Source organism: Pantherophis guttatus, chromosome 1, assembly GCF_059756535.1.
Source record: "Pantherophis guttatus breed Tessera chromosome 1, ASM5975653v1, whole genome shotgun sequence".
Lineage (NCBI taxonomy): Eukaryota > Metazoa > Chordata > Lepidosauria > Squamata > Colubridae > Pantherophis > Pantherophis guttatus.
This window is the reverse complement of record NC_142063.1, coordinates 97,373,436-97,392,276: the sequence shown is the minus strand read 5'-3', so window position 1 is coordinate 97,392,276 and position 18,841 is coordinate 97,373,436. Positions and strand designations below refer to the sequence as shown.

Below are 18,841 nucleotides of genomic sequence, written 5' to 3'. Positions count from 1 at the left end.
TATTTGTATTCATTTCCCTTATTCATGTCCATGTTCATGTTCATACCTGCTATCTTGTACATGTTTGACAAACTAATAAATAAGCAAATAAATGTGGGATTCCGAGGAGCGAAGCAATGGAAATCAAGTTGTACAACCCAGATCTATCTCTCAAAAGTCTGCTAAATTATTGAACATAAGGACACCATGTTAGAATGGGCAAGGTTTTTTAAAGACATATCTGATTCAACCAGTCTATGGAAGTCAGCTACCTAGTCTTTCCTGCAGCCCAAGAAAAATAGTTAGTGATAGAAAGGGAGAGGTCTTCAATGAAAGAAGGAAACTAGGTCAGGAGAAGAGGGAAAGCACTATTTTAAAACTGGAGCAGCTAAAGAAATTTTCAGCTGCTTTTAGTATGGGCTACAAATGAGATGAAGAAAGCACCATGATGCCATGTCATATAAAAGGAGTTGGTAGGAGTTTGTATCATAGCTAGAGGGAATATGGATGACTTGTGGAACAAAGGAAAAAGTCAGTTATTTATCTGGGAAAAGAACTATTGATCTTACCCTAAATTGTTAGTTAAACTGAATATTCTGCTATTATTTTAAGTTAGATATATTAATAATAATATTATTATTAATATAATATTAATTTTAATCTTCCTTTCCCTCCCCATTTTCAGAAAAAGAGAGAAAAGTACACTCCCTCTCCCTTCTATTAAATAGGGGTCAGATTCTCAAGGTTGAGTCTGAAGTATTATTCATTATTAAGACAAAAGCTGCTCTATAGATGAAAAGATAAAGGGAGATAAAAAAGATGAAGTTGCATTAATGTTGAATACTTTAAAAAATGATGGCGTGCAATTGTGCATAGTATATATTTCTATATTTGACTGTGTCAAAGGAATAACTTGTGGAATATCTTAACTTCATATTTTTGTTTGCAGCATTATCCATAACTGTTTGGTTTTATATTTATTACCATAGCTAGATAGCACTAGCTATCTCATACCCATTGGACAGACATGAAGAAGAGATGGACTGATCAAATATAAATTACAAACTGCATTTTGGTTGATTATTTTGGTGGATGTGGGTGATGAAAGCAACTGTGAAATTATCTCACTGAATACTTGTATAGACTCAAATAATTCTTTTTTTTCCCAGCTTGCCTTACTGAAGAATTTAGGTTAAAGTTATACCACAATCAAGAAATCAAGTGAAAGGCTGTAATTATCAGATTTAACCTTCTGCACTATTTCAAGATATTATAAGTATTTCTTTATTATGCAACTAAGGAGTTGTCACCATATATCCACAAGAAGCCTATTATGTGTAGTATAGAAATATATTAAATAGATCCTCAATTTAGTTTAATAATTTGCTAGATGTTTCTGTATCGAAGAAAGATGGCAAGTTTGCAAGTTAGACTCATCCTCCCATTCTACCAGATATTTAACAACTGCAGATGAATTCTGTAGAACTCAGTTCTTCCAGATGCCTTTGCAATAACCAATAATTCGAAGTGCCAGATGTGCATTCAAACATCTTGTAATTAAAATGTCACACATGGAATACCTGTGCTGCAGGAAAAGTAGAGAAGGGGGTAAAGAAATGTAAGAAAAGTGGCAAAGAGAGTTTAAAAAGGAACAAGAAGCAGTTAAAATTATATTTTCCTTTACCAGTGGGATATTCAGGCAGAGGACAGTATGGAAGATGGACTCAAGATTCAGAAATATCTTGACAGGGGTGAGCATTGGGCCAAATTCCAACAAGATGCAGTGTAGTGCTGAGAAAAGTAAGGTCCTGCGTTTAGGCAGGAAAAACCAAATGTATAGATATCGAATAGGCAGAACCTGGCTCAACAGAAGTCCTGGTGGACCACCACTTAAGTATGAGTCAACAGTGTGTTGTAGCTGCCAAAAAAGCCAATGCAGTCCTAGATTGCATGAACATAAGAGATAGCATAGCATCAAGATCACAGGAAGTGATAGTGCCCTTCTATAGTATACTAGTGAGGTCACACTTGGAATACTGTATCCAGTTCTGGTCACCACGATACAAAAAAAAAAGATGCTGGGCCTCTAGAAAGAGTGCAGAGAAGAGCAATAAAGATGATAAGATGGTAACTTGTACAATGAAGAGAACTAGGTATGTTTAGCTTAATTAAGACAAGGCTTAGGGATGACATGATTGCTGCCTTCCAAAACTTGAAGGGCTGTCTAGAGAATAGGGGGTTGATTTATTTTAGATAACATCTGAGGACAGGCTAAAAAGCAATGGATGGAAGCTTGTCAGAATGACTTCCAACTAAAAACTAAGGAGGAATTTCCTGACAAGAATTAATCAAAGGAATAGCTTGCCTTCTGGAGTTGTAGGTATTCCATCGCTGTAGTTTTTCACGAACAGATTGCACAACTATTTGTCCAGGATGGTATAAGGACACTAACCCTAACCCTTGATCAGGGGATTGGATTGGAAGATTTCTAAGGTTCCTTCCAGCCCTATGATTCTATATTGAGCCATGTGATCAAAAGGCTGAACTGGTCTGAAGTACTGGTTATTTTTCTACGCTTTTCTAATGCTTGCATGGATTTCCATTACTAATATATCATTATCACCATGATCTAGCAAGAAGGTGATCTGTAGTGAAAAAGAGTTGCTTGTTCACTAAGAACAGAAACCTTCTCAAAACACTGAAGAACCAATACAATAAGCTCTAAATTTAATGGACTTTAGCTTAATAGATTTCAAATGCAACAGATTCATACACTATACTTCTCAGCAAGTTAAAACTGGTATTTAATATGTGCATAAAATGCACCCTATAAATATGTGTAAATCCAATAATGATTCAATAGGCATTCTGCTTTACTCGACCTCCCTTCCTCCATTAGTCCTTTAAGTCAGGAATTTGCTATAGATACAATTTTATTTATTTATTAAACAAATTTATATGACAACCCAATTCGCACATGGTTATTCTGGGTGGTTTACAACTTTAAAATTCCATAATATATAAGCCCATAGCACTCTCTCTCCCACCCCTCACCCCCCACCCAGCATTTAATTCCCATATAATGTTCTCTGGGAGCCTCTGTGCAATGTTATGTCTTGGCCCTGCAATTAGTAAAGAAAGAAACTTTCTTTACCTTTTTTTTTTGTTTGTTTTTTGAGATGGAAAACTATGCTGCAGAATGGAAATATTTTTTCTTGAGCCCCCATGTTTCCCTAGCTATCTACATTGCACTCACATCACGGGCTTCATCCTGGCCCACTTCTGCATCTCTTGATTTGATTCTAGGCAACTGGCCACAGGCTGCCTGGCCCTCTTCCTCTTCAGCTTAGCCAGCCCATCATCCTAAATCTTTTCTAGCAACGGAACTGTCGGATACATCATTTCTGTCCACCAAATTTGCTTCCTTCAAATTTGCTTTTTTCTTCATATGCAGAATAAAAGGAAGGCTAGACTAATACCATACTTTCCATCTCAATTTTGCCATATTATACACATAAAAGGGATAAGGTTGGATATAGATAATGTAGATAGCTGTTATTGAGTCATCTGCCTTTTTATCAGTTTTGCATGCTTTCTGTGTTATGGTTTTGCCATTTAATATTTTGATGTTTACTAATGGTAAATAAATGAATAAATATCAACTTTTCTTTCTCTCTTTCTTTCTCTTCTTTCTCTCCTCTTCCTTCCTCCCTTCCTTCCTTCTTTTTTTCCTAATTGAACTGAACAGTGGGTGTGCTGTTATCTGGATACAGGAATTGAGTGGAATTATGCTGGATTACAAACTAAACTGGAAATTACCCATATTAATTTTCCTACAGGAACTGGACTTGCCTTGTTCCTGAATCATAACATGCCAGTAGAAGAGGCAGCTTGCAGGAATGCAGGCAAGTGAGCCTGCTGGTGGGCATTGGGAACTCTCATCTCAACCTCATCCTGCTATGTCTCAGAGAAAGAAAAAGAATTTAACAGCTGGTTTGCTGCAACCAGGCCAAATCAAATAAGTAATACCCTCAAGTGCTTCAACCACTTTCTATAATTAATCTATGAGACACCAATGTGGATAGTTCTACACCACAGTACGGCAGAAGTTTTTACTTGGCTTTCTTAAAATTTCTCTTCGCCATCTCTTCTTTCTCTGAGCTTTGAGCATATGTTTATATGGGTATGTCTATTAACTTGTTAACCATTTAAATGCTTTTATATTTTTAGTTGTTTTGAATTTAAACAGCTGCAATATTATGCAGTATGTTACTTCTTACTTTACTATTTTTTTTAAAATGGGATATATGATAAAAAATATCTGGTTGGATAAGTTGTTTATTGGATAGGTATCTCTCTGTTTTCTTCCCCCCCTCCCTTTCCCCCCCTAAAATGCTGCCATGGCCTGAAACTGCCTGAAAATGTTGAGTTTCTTCTGCCATGACCATGGCCTGAATTCTCAAGAGAGACCGCACTCTGAGCTGAAACATTAGACACAAAGCTTTTCCTTGAAGCATGAGTTGTCAAACAGATGCTTGTGAACATCTGGCTCCCAAATCAGTCTTATCCATTAAAGCCTAAAACACTTTGTAGAGCATGAATTCTTAGGTGACATAAACACGCTACAAAGCATCTATCCTTCTCAAGTTTTAGACATGGAAAGAGTTAGAGATGACTTCAGCAAGAATGTTTTATGATGCCAATCAAAGTCTAACGTTAGATTATTTAGATTTTAGAAACACCCCTAAAGTGTGTCAAAAACTGTGAAACAAGAAATAACAAAAACAGCTAACATGCCTTTGTTTATGTCACATTAATTGTTCACAGTGATTTCCCTGAAATCTCCCATATAACTTAAAATAAACTTTGCTGGCATTGTTTCAATTTTAAATTTTTCTGCAATCAGTTCTAGCAAGGGCAATTCAAATATAATCTCAGCATGTAAGAGGCAGTGAACAAAGGAAATGATGTTGTAGAAATAACTTCAGAAACCAAATGTGATTAACAAATATTTGGCATTTACCCAGCTCCAATATAGCCTGAATGCTTGGGGGAGAAGCAGTAAGTGCCATATGTTAAAATTGACCAGCCTTTCCCAATCTGATGACTACAAGATGCACTGGGATAACATCTCTAAAGAGCCTGAGAGAAAATAAATTGAAAGCACACCTTATCCCTTCATTTTTAGTCTTAAACCTCGTATTTCTATTATCTAACTCTTAAATTAGAAAGAGATGAACAATATTTCAGCTTTGACAGGTTGTTTCTAAATTGGTGAAACATTTTGAATTGTGGACTCCTTGGTGTCTTTGAGCTTGGTTGTTTGTGTGAAAATATTTCATTACCTGACCAAGTAACATCATTGTACTAGCAGGTGTGAGGTTTGCTCTCTGTTTATATACAGTTTCCCAGTTAAAACTATGAGATTTTCCATGTGTTGTGAGATTGATGATGTTATCTAGTTAGGTAATGGAATATGTGCAAATAAATAACAAACATTGCAGTAGAACATTTAAATATACATACCAATGTTTTCTCTGACTTCAGGGAGGAGGATTGTATTGTCCAGACTTGCAAGACTGATGTTAGCCCTGAGGGCATGGGTGGGCTTCAAAAATTTTAGTAAGGAGTTCTCTGCCCAGTTGCTGGGTGGGTGTGGCCATAGTACGCGTGGCCTAGTCAGTCTCCTGCATCATGGTGGGGGTGGGGCGGTGGTTTTGTCCTCCCTGGGCTCCTGAGGTTTTTCTCGAGCCTCCGGGAAGGTGAAATCGGCCTACCCAGGGTTTGGGTAGGCCAGAAATGGGCCCATTTCTGGCCTTCCCGAACTTCCAGTAGGCCTGTTTTTCACCCTCCCTGATCTACTTGCATCCAAAATGGGCCATATGGGGACTCCTGGGAGGGGCGGGGTGGGTGGGCAGGGCCAGCCAGGAGTGGGATTTGGGGATTCTTTGAACTGCACAGAATCTTAGCTAGGGGTTCTCCCAAACCCCTGAGAACCCCTAGCAGCCCACCCCTGCCTGAGGGATAGTATAAATTCTACAGTATCAGAATTTTGCAAGTCTGAAAGTACAATCTACCTGTCTCCTTTACAGCCTAAGACAGTGATGGCTAACCTTTTTGCCATCATGTGCCAAAAGTGGGGGGAGCACAGGGAGGGGGTCATGCGTGTGCATGTCCACACCCATAATTCAATGCCCCCCACGCATGTGCGCATGACCCACCCCCTGGCTCCCCCCCCACTTTTAGCACATGATGGCACAGTGGACCCGGTAGGCCCGTTTTTCACTCTTCCCAGGCTCCAGAGCCTTTCTAGGAGCCTAGGGAGAGTGAAAACGGCCTTCCCCAGCCCCCGGAAGCTCTCCAGAGGCCGGAAAATCAGCTGGCGGAGCTGAGCTCGCATGCCCACTGATAAGGCTCTGCATGCCACCTGTGGCATGCGTGCTATAGGTTCGCCATCACTGGCCTAAGATACTAAGGAGGATCTCTTCTAAGCCTTTTGCAGCACCTATTTATTTAGTTGCAAGCTATCCTGTCTCTTATCTGACTGTTCTGTTGGCAGTATCTCTTTGCCCAATGTCAAGATCTTTCCCACATATCATTACACTGTGTACAAAGAACAAATATAATTCAACACTACATGCTTTTCGTTAACAGCTACTTTGGCTGTAATGGGGCACTTAAGCACTTTAATAATAGTAGGGCTGCTAAGTCCTGGAAAGTAAAACCCACCCAGCCATTAGAAATTGTACTTGTTACTAAGAAAGTTACTTTTTAAGAGCTAACAAATAATAGTTAATATCTCTGTGTTGCACCCAAGCATGTACTTTAACTGCTATATTTTATCATGCTATTTAAAGGGGAAAAAACAGTGAAACATATCACATACTGCTCATATCACACACTAAATACATACTCAGAACTTGAGACTCCAACTTAAATATAAAATAAGCTCCAACAGCCTGAGCAAAGATCTACGACCACCTAATGCCAACACAGTTATTCATTTTGATATTTTAAAATGGATTCTGAACAAGAGCATTTAATGACTGCACATACACCCCAAATGTCAAGCTAGCTAAACCAACACTGTATTACTAGGCCTTGCTTTTACACAATAAGGAAAGCAATAGCAATCTTTGGTTACAAAGCACTGCAGCACATACACCTTAGGACTTTGCAAAGCCACTGACAGAGCTGCTTTGCAGAAATATATATATTTCGAGGCTAGAAAACAGAAGACTTTGAGTTCTAGTCCTGCCTTAGGCATGAAAGCCAGCTTGGTGACTTTGAGCCAGTCACTCTTTCTCAGCCCAACGGTTGAGGCACCGGTCTACTCATTTGTTTTCTTTTAACACTGATCAGCTGTAGGGCGGCCCTTTGAAGTCCCGCGGCAAGAGTTTAAACAGTTTTTTTCCCTCTAGCCATCAGCTGGGACTCAGGAGGCAGCAATAGATGGGGGGTGGGGCCAAATAAAAGGTAAAAATAACACGGGGATGGGTGGGTGGGGCGGGATGGCGGGGGTGGTGTCAGAACCGGTTCGGTGATGTCATATCATCACTGCTACCCGCTCGGGGAACCGGGCCGAACCGGGAGGAACCCACCACTGAATAGGAGGAGGAAAGTGTTGGATGTGTTTGACATCTTAAATTATTTGTAAGAATAATAAAGGTGGAATATAAATAAATAAAAGACTAACACAAAATAGTGGTAGATTGGTGGCTACCACCAACTTTTCTGATGCTTAACTTTTGCTTTCCTCTCAACCTTCCACTTTCACATTACCCTGACCAATCTAACCAGGGGTGGTATTCATTTACCTTCGCTACCGGTTTGCAAATTTGAGTGCATGTGCCACCTCTGTGCATGCGCAGGACCTTCTGAGCATGCGCAGATTGTCAAAAACGGGATGTGATGATGTCCGGGCGGGTGGGCGGAGCCTCTCACAGCTGCCACTACCGGTTTGCCCAAACTGGATATAACCGACTGAATACCACCACTGAATCTAACCCCAAAGCAGGAGAGGTATGATTGATCCCACTTATTGTACTGCCTAAATCAGGGATCAGCAACCTGTGGCTCTGGAGCTGCATGTGTCTCTTTTACTCCTCTGCTGTGGCTCCCTGTCCCTCAAAATATGCGTCACAACCACCAATGTGTAACACCCGCTGGCACACAATGTATTGAGCTTTTCAACCCCTGGTAGACCAACCATGGATAAATCCAAGAAAAGAAAAGTTTCAGAAGAAAACAGAAGGTTTAATTCAACTACATATGCTGGTTTTGTGGCTGCTCAAGAAATAGTGAGGCAAGGAAGGGTTTTGTGGCTCCCGGTGTTTTCTTTTCGGTGGGAAACAGGTCCAAATGGCTCTTCGAGTGTTTAAGGTTGCAGGCCCCTGGGCTAGATGGAAGAAGCCTGAGTAAAAACAGCCCAAGCATAAGTTACAAAACAGCCAATTGGATCAATCAGGACTCACAAACCCAGAATTGCTCAAAATAATCAAGATTTATTTCAGTATATTTTGTCCAAGTCTTGAGAGAGAGGGCATGGTTTTTCAAGAGTGTAAATCTCAGAAGACTTGAGGCTCAGTTGGTTTGAGGCTGAAATATTTTGTATATTCCTAAGTTTCTCCTACTTTATATCCTACATTCCATTTTCATATCTACACTATTTTTGTACATACAGAGATGGATAGGACAAAAATACATCATGATTTTCCCGAATTCATATATTTTTCTATGCATTTTTCTCTAATACATGCATTTTGACTGTTATCCCTATTACTTGCAATTTGATGCTTTGTGGTTTCCCTAATATGGGTACATTAACTGCATGTTATTTTGCTAAACAGAGCAGCACATTGCAAAGTTCTGAGAAGTGCAAACAGGGATGGATACAGTGGTGGGTTGCCCCCAGTTCAGACCAGTTCTATAGAACCGGTAGTAAAACCGGTTCTGCCCACTGACCCCGACATCATCAGGAAACTTCTGTGCATGCACAGAAGCTTCTGCACATGTGCAGAAGCACGTGTGAGCGAAGCAAGAGCGCGCACGCAGCCCCATTGCAAACCGGTAGTAAAGGTAAGTAGAACCCACCCCTGGATGGATACCTATGTTCTTTGAGTGAATTGCTTTCTGGAAGCACAAATTAGATTACTTATTAATTCTTAAAAACTCAAGTAAAACAAAATCACGGCCAGTTTGGAAAATAGAGAGTGAAATCCAACATCGATAGGTTTCATATTAATTAACACCAGCTAAAATCTTAATTGTGCTGGAAAAAATCAGCTATAATGCAGAGTATATTGTCTGAAATAACACAAAAGTTAACAAACGAATGAATGAATGAAAAAAATAATAATCTGTGGATAGAATCCAATGTCAACTTGTTGGGAAGATCTGTAAAGCCCACAGCCATTTCTCATCCTCTTCTCTCCTACCCTCTAACCTAGAATCATTACTGGAGGGTTGGGATATAGAAAAGAGGGATGCCCTATTTTTAAGAGAGATGTATTTCTTTTATTAGATGACACAAAAGCACAGTGTACACATTTCCTTCTTAGCCTTTGATTACTCTCATCAGTTTCTTTGCAGCTTGCCACATGCAAGCCCATTTGCATCCCATTGAATCTACGGAAGCAACAATATTTTAATTACCCTGCATATTAACAAAACAATCCTTTCTGAATAGCGTGACTTCAATTATTCCGTTGCCTTTTAATTTATCACCAGGACACAAAGGAAGGAGCTTCATTTTCTCTTCAGGCCTTTTGTCTGGGAATATTAGGAAGATGGAGAGCTTCCAGACATTTCTTTTGATCTGTAGTGATACTTCACATAATCCACTACATTGTAATAACACTAATAAAAATTCAAAAGGAAAGTGTCATGGCCAGTGTGTTCAAATCAGATTTCTACCCCTTTCCCACCTCCTGTGGTGCCAATTTTCCTTCATTTGAGAGTATTCTCTCTTGTTAGGCCTCCTGGTAATCTAAAATGATACAATACAAAAGTTTACTGATCATCTACAATTTAGTTTGCCATCTTCCTTTATCACTGGCCTGCTTCCATCTATTGCATCATAGTGTCTTCTATGCAGCACAGAAATGTCTAAAGTAGGGAATCTGCTTTTATCAGGCTAAGCTTCCCCTGGATTAAATCCTTCTTTGCCCAGATTTGTAAATTACACGAGGAAGCTGGAGGCAGTCAGGGAAGCCTGGAGATACAGAGATTAAACTTCCGGCTTTCTTTCTTTCTTTGACACCTGTGGAATGCTGGACATAGATAGCCGATCCCATGCAAAGAATGAGTCTAGAAGCATAGTCTCACTTTCCATGTCATCCAAGATAGGTTCCTGTTTGTCCAGACTAAGAGTCACTTTTGAGGGTTTGTTAAAAAAACAACAACAACCACTATTTGTTATACTGAGCTTTATGACTGGAAGCACTTTCCACCAGCAGTTGTAAAGAACCCCAAGAACCCTTTTCCTTAGATTTTTTTAATCCATGTTGATTTTTTTTTAGGGGAGGTGAAAGGAGAGAAAAGGGAGGAGATGAAAAAAAATACCTGAGTAAATTGCCAATAAAGCTTCATCCTTTTGGCTTTGGCATAACTACATTCAATAAGTCTTGGCCTGCTGTTCACATCGACCAGGCATCTGTTGTCATCATCATCAATGGTAGGACTAAGAACACCCACATGGATCTGTTGGTTACCTGTATAGTAGACATTCTGAAAGAAGAAAGCAGAAGATAGATCTTCCACCAGAAACTGATGATAAAAGATAATAGGAGGTATCAGGAAATTGACATATTGGGACAGTTTCATCCATCCCTCATGGTTTTTATAGAATAGAATACAATTCTTTATTGGCCAAATGTGATTGAACACACAAGGAATTTGTCTTTGGTGCATAAGCTCTCAGTGTACATAAAAGATGTAAGTGATAAATCATGATCATAGTCATCACAAATACATTCATCATGAATCATAAGATACAATACTTAGTGATAGTCATAGAATACTAAATAAGCAATCAAAATCATACATTCCTAGTATCAAAATCATACTAGGAAACTAAATAAAACAATATAAATCATAAAGATACAAGCAACAAGGTTATAGTCGTAAGTAGAAAAGGAGATTTTGCACTCTATCTGTTCAGTTTTAAGTTGGCATGAAAACTATAGCCCATTATCAAGCTTTTATCTACTAGTAATGAAACAAGGGGGGTCCTTGATACTCTCTGAGCTTCCTTGTTTTCTTGCAGATGTTTCATGATAATAACATCATCAGTGCTAGTCTTAAACAGCGATGAAACAGTTTTTCCTAATATGCATATGTTTACAGCAACTTTCTTGAAGATAATACATTTATAATATTGTTTTGTCTAATACAGGCATAGTTGTACGCCCTATGATTGGAGAACTGCATCATTAATTTCATAAAGATATGAATACTGAAGATACAGTTGGATTTGACTTGAAAACATCATTTCTTTCAGCAGGAAGAGGGGTAATACTTACAATCCATTTTTGGTCCTTTTTTCTGAGGAGCTATGAAAGAGCTGCCTCTTTTTCAAAGCAGGCAGATCTTTTATGTGTTACTTATATTGTTCTTATTGTAAAGAAAAAAGCAGTGATTATAAATGGTAGACAGTCTGGAAGGTTCATTTATAGAAGTGTCATTTTGAGTAGAGTAACAGAATTTGAGCATTACACTACCCTGAACATCCAAGAAGAAAGGAGCACAATTGGGTTTCAGGAATTTGACACAAGACAAATTCTGACACCAGAACAGAAACTTAATCATATAAAAGAGGTTCTCCAATAATTCAAGAAAAGGCAAACACAAAATCTGAGTGTAACACAATGTCAAATCAAGAAGTAAGAAAGTGTCTGAAGGACCTACTGAGGGATACATATGTAGAAAATTTTGAAAACCATTAACTCATTTAGCCTAGTGAGTAAGCTATAGATTGTCAGTCTGTAGTATTTTGATAAGTGGGAGGAAAAAATTAAGTATGAAGCAAAAATGGAAAACCTGTTATATTTTTCCTTCCCTAATTCTTCTCTGAGTAGATTGGGAAACATCCAGCACCTGATGTTCCTGAAGAGTCTACTCCTTCTGACAACTGAGCCTTGCAGAGCTCACTTAGAACTTTATTCCTCTCTCTACCTGATACCATTCTTCTCCATTAGGAGATGCTGTTCAATATTTTGCTTACTCTTCATTATTATGTCTCCTCCATTCTCTTAGAAAACCTTGACTGTATTCCAAATGCGGAAGTTGGGTGAAGAGATCCCAAACCTTCCCAATAATCTAATTTCTAGTTTGGGGTTTTGTCCAAACTAGTCCCTTAGATTTTGAAGCCATGTTTTTCTCTTTTTTGGGTACAGTCTAGTCTTTTCTTAAGGAGGAGGAGGAGAAAAAATTGCTGTAGCTTTCATTAGATTTTGATCCAAATCTTGAGCTCTCAACAGAGGTGGTGCTATAATGACACTTATTTCTTTTTTCCATTGGAAAAGAAAACATTTGCAGAGATTTAATGTCTAGATTTCTCCATTCTGATTAGATATAAGCTAGAAAAGTGTACTATGTCCACTTGTACTGTAAGTTCAATTACGATATAGCCCATTTTGTCACGGAACAAATTCTTAGATATAACCAACTATCTTGATATTTAACATACCACATCCAATTCCATTCATATAAATGTGGCAAACTAAATCAAGATAGCTCGGTACAATGAATGGTTTTGATATTAAGCTGCAAAGATGAAAATTGTTTAGTTTTAAATCCTCTCTACCTTCCATATAATCTTTTATGCTGCTTGATAATTTTGCTGATATAAAAAACAATCTCTTCAAATTCATTATGACATTTTATTTTAAGTCTTCTCTACTGCTTGACATATCATCAATCAAATGCCATTCAATCAGATATCATATACTGCTCCCTTGACTCAGCTTCCAACTTTAGATTGCAACAGATGGAATTCCCGGCACAATCTACCCAGCATGACTGCTGATAAGCATATTATCACACTTATGTCAGACTCGTTCAATCATACAGAATTCTATAGGATGTAAGATGAGGCTCTGAGAAGCAGCCAAGGAAGTGGGTGGTAGATAAGAAGGTGATTGCATGATCTTAATCTGGTTCCATCAACAGATCTTAAACACGGGAACCATGTCAATCTTTATACTCCAGACTATCTTTTTGAAACATTTGAGGAAAATGTCACTTCACGAGATTTGGTATTGTTTTTTTAAAATCTATTTATTATAATTATAGTTTATATAACCAACAGCTGGTTTACATGTTTAATAATAAAAATATCTCTTTTCAAAATTCAACATAACATGAATTACAAGGATAAAAAGCTCATATAACAGATGAATCCTGCAAATGAGGATGAATATGCATTACTCATGATTTTAAGATTAAAAAATAAGAAATATAATAGATGGACATCTCTCAAAATTGAATAATCAGAAGATAAATTATATGAAACAGATATATAACTAAAAGGCTATTCAAAATTCATAAAGGCAGGACAAACGAACTGTGTAAAGCCAAAAAAGTTGTTTTGCACCCATGTAACCTTGTTTACAAATATCTTTGTGAGCCTTCTCTGAAAAGAAAACTGCTCACATTTGCTACAGGAGGCACAGCGTGGTTGTTAAACCTTATCAAAGCAGAAGCTTTGCTGCCTTCTCATTGCCTCCTGGGCAGGCATTTTTACCAGCATCTACACTGAACAGAAGGCTAATGGAAATCAGTGGTGGGTTGCTCCCGGTTCTGTCCAGTTCTATAGAACTGGTAGTAAAACTGGCGGGAGGCTCTGCCCACTCCCATCCCCGACATCATCAAGGGGCTTCTGCGCATGCTCAGAAGCCTGTGCGTGCTCCCATTGCAAACCAGTAGTAAAGGTAAGTAGAACCTAACCCTGGTGGAAATGATGCATCTCATCTTTATGTCTCAAGTGAGGCATCAAGACAGTGTTCCTTGCTCTTTTGTATTGGGGCATTGCCTCAAAGTTGATACACCCACCTAGTCATAGATATAGACATAGACCTAGACCAGCCTACAGGAACAATATTGTAGTATATTTTAAGATAAGTTAATGAAATGAATATTGTTTGGGTATAGAAGATAACCAACCTATACTTTTCCTTTAAAAAGGAACTAAAAGATAATAGTATGTTAAAATGGAGAATATCATAATTCTCTGTAGCCTGTTCTTTTCATTACAAAGGAAGGATAACCAGGGAAATCTCTAGCTAGGATTTCAGATTATAAATGACTGGATCAAGATTTGCTAATATGATGAAATGATCTGTCTCTTCAATCAGTTATGTCTGACTTACCTCATTGTATATACATATATTGATTTTACAGCGATGACAATGGACTTACCCTAAGTAGCTCTCCTTATCGTTGGAACATATTAAATACAAGTCTTTTGGTCTTTCATATAAAATAACACTAGAATCAATTATATCTGCTGATGCTATATTTTCATACTACATATTTCATTTGCTTATATATTAGACTTCAAAGTTGTGCAAGGCCTTCCTTACATGCTACATACTGCTTTTACCCTTGGAACACAATGACAAAGTTGTTGGAGCAAGAGTGTGGGTAGACACCGGGTCATGTCCTCTAAGAATTGACATGCATTGTTTTTAATTAAAGATTAAATGCATATTTTGAATTTGTTCATTTGTTACGTATCTAGCACATACTGTTCTTTCAGTGTACTGGACTTTAACATTTTTTCCTAGGCCTTAGGCAGCAAGTTTTATAACAAGCAACTGTGGGAGTTGTCAGCCAACCTTTGATCTAAAATATTTCTTTCTTCACGTTCTTAGCTTGATTCAGAAGAACACCTTGAAATATTCAGCTGAAGGGTCCCAAATTTACTTTGAAGTCTGGCTGAACTCTCTTTGGTGAAGACTAGTATTTCTCAACCTCTGAAATTTTTAGCTGTGGGGATTCAAATCCCAGAATCCCCAGCATGGCCGGGAAATACTAGCAGATGGAACCTACATATCTAAAACCACATGCTGAGGTTGGAAATACCAGTGGTGTATTAATCATTTAGCAGACTAAACACGTGCTTAGGGCACCAGGCCCAAAGGGGGCATCACAAAGTTGAGAAAGAAAAAAAACCCAATGAAGATTGGTTTCATTTGTACTGTATGTACAAAGGAGAGGGGCACCAAGATTTGTCAGTGCTTAGGGCACCAGTGAGCCTTAATCTGCCACTGAGAAACACTGATACAGACAATCACACCAAAATTAGTACATTAGGCTACATTAATTATCATAATATTTCCCTATTACATAGCACTACCATATCTGGTATGCATTTTTTTTTTTTGCATCTAGTAACTGGTAGCTATTTACTACCTTCCACCTGCTTCCAGCAGTCCAATTTCACAACCAGTCCAATTTCACAACCATGTTATCGCTCCAATCAGTTTCTTCTTGTATTCATGCCTCCATCTGGCAGTCATACTTCCTGAACCATTTGTACATTTTTAACCACGTTATCTTAAGATCTATAATTCTGCCTGAGGAACTAGCATCTTCTTCAAACAAAACACTCTAGCTTCATTAATGTTAATGATAAAGTTGCAAAGATTTGACACGAAGTTAATCAGAAATGTTGAAAACTCATTGTCACCGATAAAGACATCATTGGGTGAAGAATGCTGACATCACCACAAATGATTCACTTAGGCTTGATGTAGCAAAAAATTAAAGTAAAATGTCTAACTTAATGCAAGATAATTAGATAAGTGGCCAGTTTACAAGGAATATACTAATTTCCAATCAAAAAAGCTGTGTCTTATTAGGCCAACCTTGTCAGATGAAACCCATATTGGAACATAGTCTAGCTATGCATTTGGAATGAATGAATTAAATGATATTTGGGGTAGTGTTCAACTATTTTGCTAGTGTGATACTGTAAAAGTTTGGACTGTTATATTTTTGAACAATTTTACATTAATAATATTTTTGATAAAGAATTAATACCAGACAATTTTATGTTTTAATTCTTTTCATTTTAAGGAACTTCAAAGTGGTGTGAAAGTTTAGGTCATATGCAACTACCTGAAAAAAGATCAGAAGGTATCAAGAGTCTGACAGAACTCTTGATTTGCTTTTTCTTCATTTTTAAATGGTCATGGAAAACTGAAAATTATTTCTACCCAGATGTAAGTCTCATTATGTTCAATCAATTTACATTTAGGGCAGGGGTGGGCTCCTGGGGGCTCCAAGGATTGCCAGGATTTGGTGAATCCCCAAATGCCACCCTGGCTGGCCATGCCCACCCCACCCCACCACTCCCAGGAGTCTCCATGTGGCCCATTCATCATTCCAGGTAAGTGCAGGGGCTGCACGGAGGGTCTGGGAGGGGAAAAAATGGGCCTACCGGAGATTCCGGAAGTCCAGAAACGGGCCTGTTTCCGGCCTCTGGAGGGCCTCCAGACCCTGGGGGAAGCAGTTTTCATCCTCCCGGAGACTCAAGGAAAGCCTCCAGAGCTAGGGACGGCGAAAAATGCACTCCCCCTTGTGGTGCAGGTGGCCAACTAGGCCATGCCCACCATGGCCATGCCCACTCAGCAATGGGGCAGTGAACCCTTTGCTAAAGGATCTCAAGCCCACCCTGATTTAGGGAATGTCTTTCCTTGAGTACAGAACCTCAGGATCTGAAACCTTTTATGTCCTTGAAATGCTCCAAAATGGTGTGAGGGAAAAATCCTGGAAGTAGCATAGTTAATATCTCATTAAAAGATAAAGGAAAACAGATTTTATTCTTTCTTCTTTCTCTTCTGGTTGTCCAGTTCAGTTTATGATCTCACACAGTTTTTGCTAAGGTGATTTCTTTGCCCTTTGGATTTCTCCAACTAATTGGCTGGATTACCCTGAATTTATTCCTGAGTAATTAAAAATTGAGCTCTTAAGATTCCTTTGCTTTCTTCTCTTTGCTGAATCAATTTTTCAAAATTATTCTCATTGATCCATTTGTAATGAAAGAGTATACCACGAGCTGCCAAAACAAGAGCAAACGTTATAATCCATTTTCTTTCATTTCTTTAGTCCTTTAAAGCAGGGGTGCACAATCCATGTCAATTTGAGAACTGAATGTTGAAGGCAGGGCAGAGTCTGTTTTAGGATGATTTTCAGAATTTTTAAGAGATAGGGAAGAACCTGCAGTTGATCTCCAAGCTCTACTTCCTATAACTTTAATATAACAGTTTATGTTGCGATTTTAACAGGAGTGCATATTGCTAATTTGTTCTGAAATGGATTTTATTAGGATTGGGCATTTCTTCAGTTCTGAGAGTAAAAAGGCCCATGGAGCATACAAGGATGTGAACAGAGCACCTGTGCTCTAGAAAGCCTGGTGAGGGCGAAAAACAGGCCTACTGTGCCCACCAGGCCATCATGTGCCAAAAGTGCCAAAAGTGTGGGGAGCGTGGAGGGGTTGTGCGCACATGTGTGGGGGGGTGGGGCACATTGAATTATGGGTATGGGCACGCGTGCGTGTGACCCCCCCACGCTCCCCCTGCTTTTGGCATGTGGCGGCAAAAAGGTTAGCCATCATTGTCCTATGCCATTCTGTCCAGTCTCTTCTTGAAAACCTCCAGTGATGGAGTACCCACAATTTCTGCAGGCAAATCATTCCACTGATTAATTGTTATCACTGTCAGGAAATTTCTCCTTAGTTCTAGGTTGGATCTCCCTTTACTTCTTCTCTTGCCCTCAGGTACTTTGGAGAATAGGTCAGCCCTATTTGAAGTGCTGTGGCAGCACCTCAAAAGGTGTATTTGGTTTACAGAGTTGTCTACAAGTGCTTCATTCATGCTGCTGTGTAATTTGAAGCACCCCTTTGCTTTTATTTTATTTATTTTATTTATATTTAAATTTATATACTGCCCTTCTCCCGAAGGACTCAGGGCAGTGAACAGCCAAAGGTAAAAAACATAGAATACAAAAATTTAAAAGCAATTTAAAATATATTAAACAATTTGGCCCAATAATTAAAATACCCCATTTAAAATTCAAATTCAAATTAAACAATTGGAGAAGTTAGGCCAGCCCAGCTTGTTGAAATAAAAAAGTCTTGAGGGCCGGCGGAAAGTACGTAAATCCAAAATCGTCCGTATCTCTGAGGGGAGCTCGTTCCAGAGGGCAGGTGCTCCCACAGAGAAAGCTCTCCCACTCAATGTTGACTGGGGGCTGCCAGTCAACATTGTTTGACCGACAGCACCCCGAGGAACCCCTCTCTGTGGGAGCGTACTGGCTGGTGGGAGGCTCTCGGTGGCAGAAGGCGGTCTCGTAGATATCCAAGTCCTAAGCCATGGAGTGCTCTAAAGGTGGTCACCAACACCTTGAATCGCTTCCGGAGGACCACCGGAAGCCAGTGCAGCTCGCGCAGGAGAGGTGTTACATGGGAGCGCCATGACACTCCCATAATCATGCGTGCGGCCGCATTCTGGACCAGTTGGAGCCTCTGGGTGCTCTTCAAGGGAAGCCCCATGTAGAGAGCATTACAGTAGTCCAGGTGGGAAGTGATGAGGGCATGAGTGACCATGTGCAAGGAGTCCCGATCCAGAAAGGGACGCAACTGGCAAATCAGGTGAACCTGATAGAAAGTTCCCCTGGCCACGGCCGTCACATGTTCTTCTAAGGACAGCCATGCATCCAGGAGGACACCCAAGTTGCGAGCCCTTTCCGTGGGGGGCAATAACTCGACCCCAATAGTCAGAGATGGCACCAACTGACTATATCGGGATGCCAGGAACCACAGCCACTCGGTCTTGGATGGGTTGAGCTTGAGCCTGTT

General features: G+C 39.3%; 1 protein-coding gene across 3 annotated transcripts in view; it reads right to left on the bottom strand.

Annotated features, from left to right (window-relative positions):
- The window catches only part of GALNT18 (polypeptide N-acetylgalactosaminyltransferase 18), a 351,472-nt gene that overhangs the window by 5,284 nt on the left and 327,347 nt on the right, over window positions 1-18,841 (bottom strand). For all 3 annotated transcript variants that reach the window (XM_034417086.3, XM_034417087.3, XM_087878750.1), the window contains exon 10: window positions 10,543-10,707. In XM_034417086.3, the coding sequence (XP_034272977.1) occupies window positions 10,543-10,707 (165 nt within the window). The remainder of the gene's footprint in view (window positions 1-10,542; window positions 10,708-18,841) is intronic.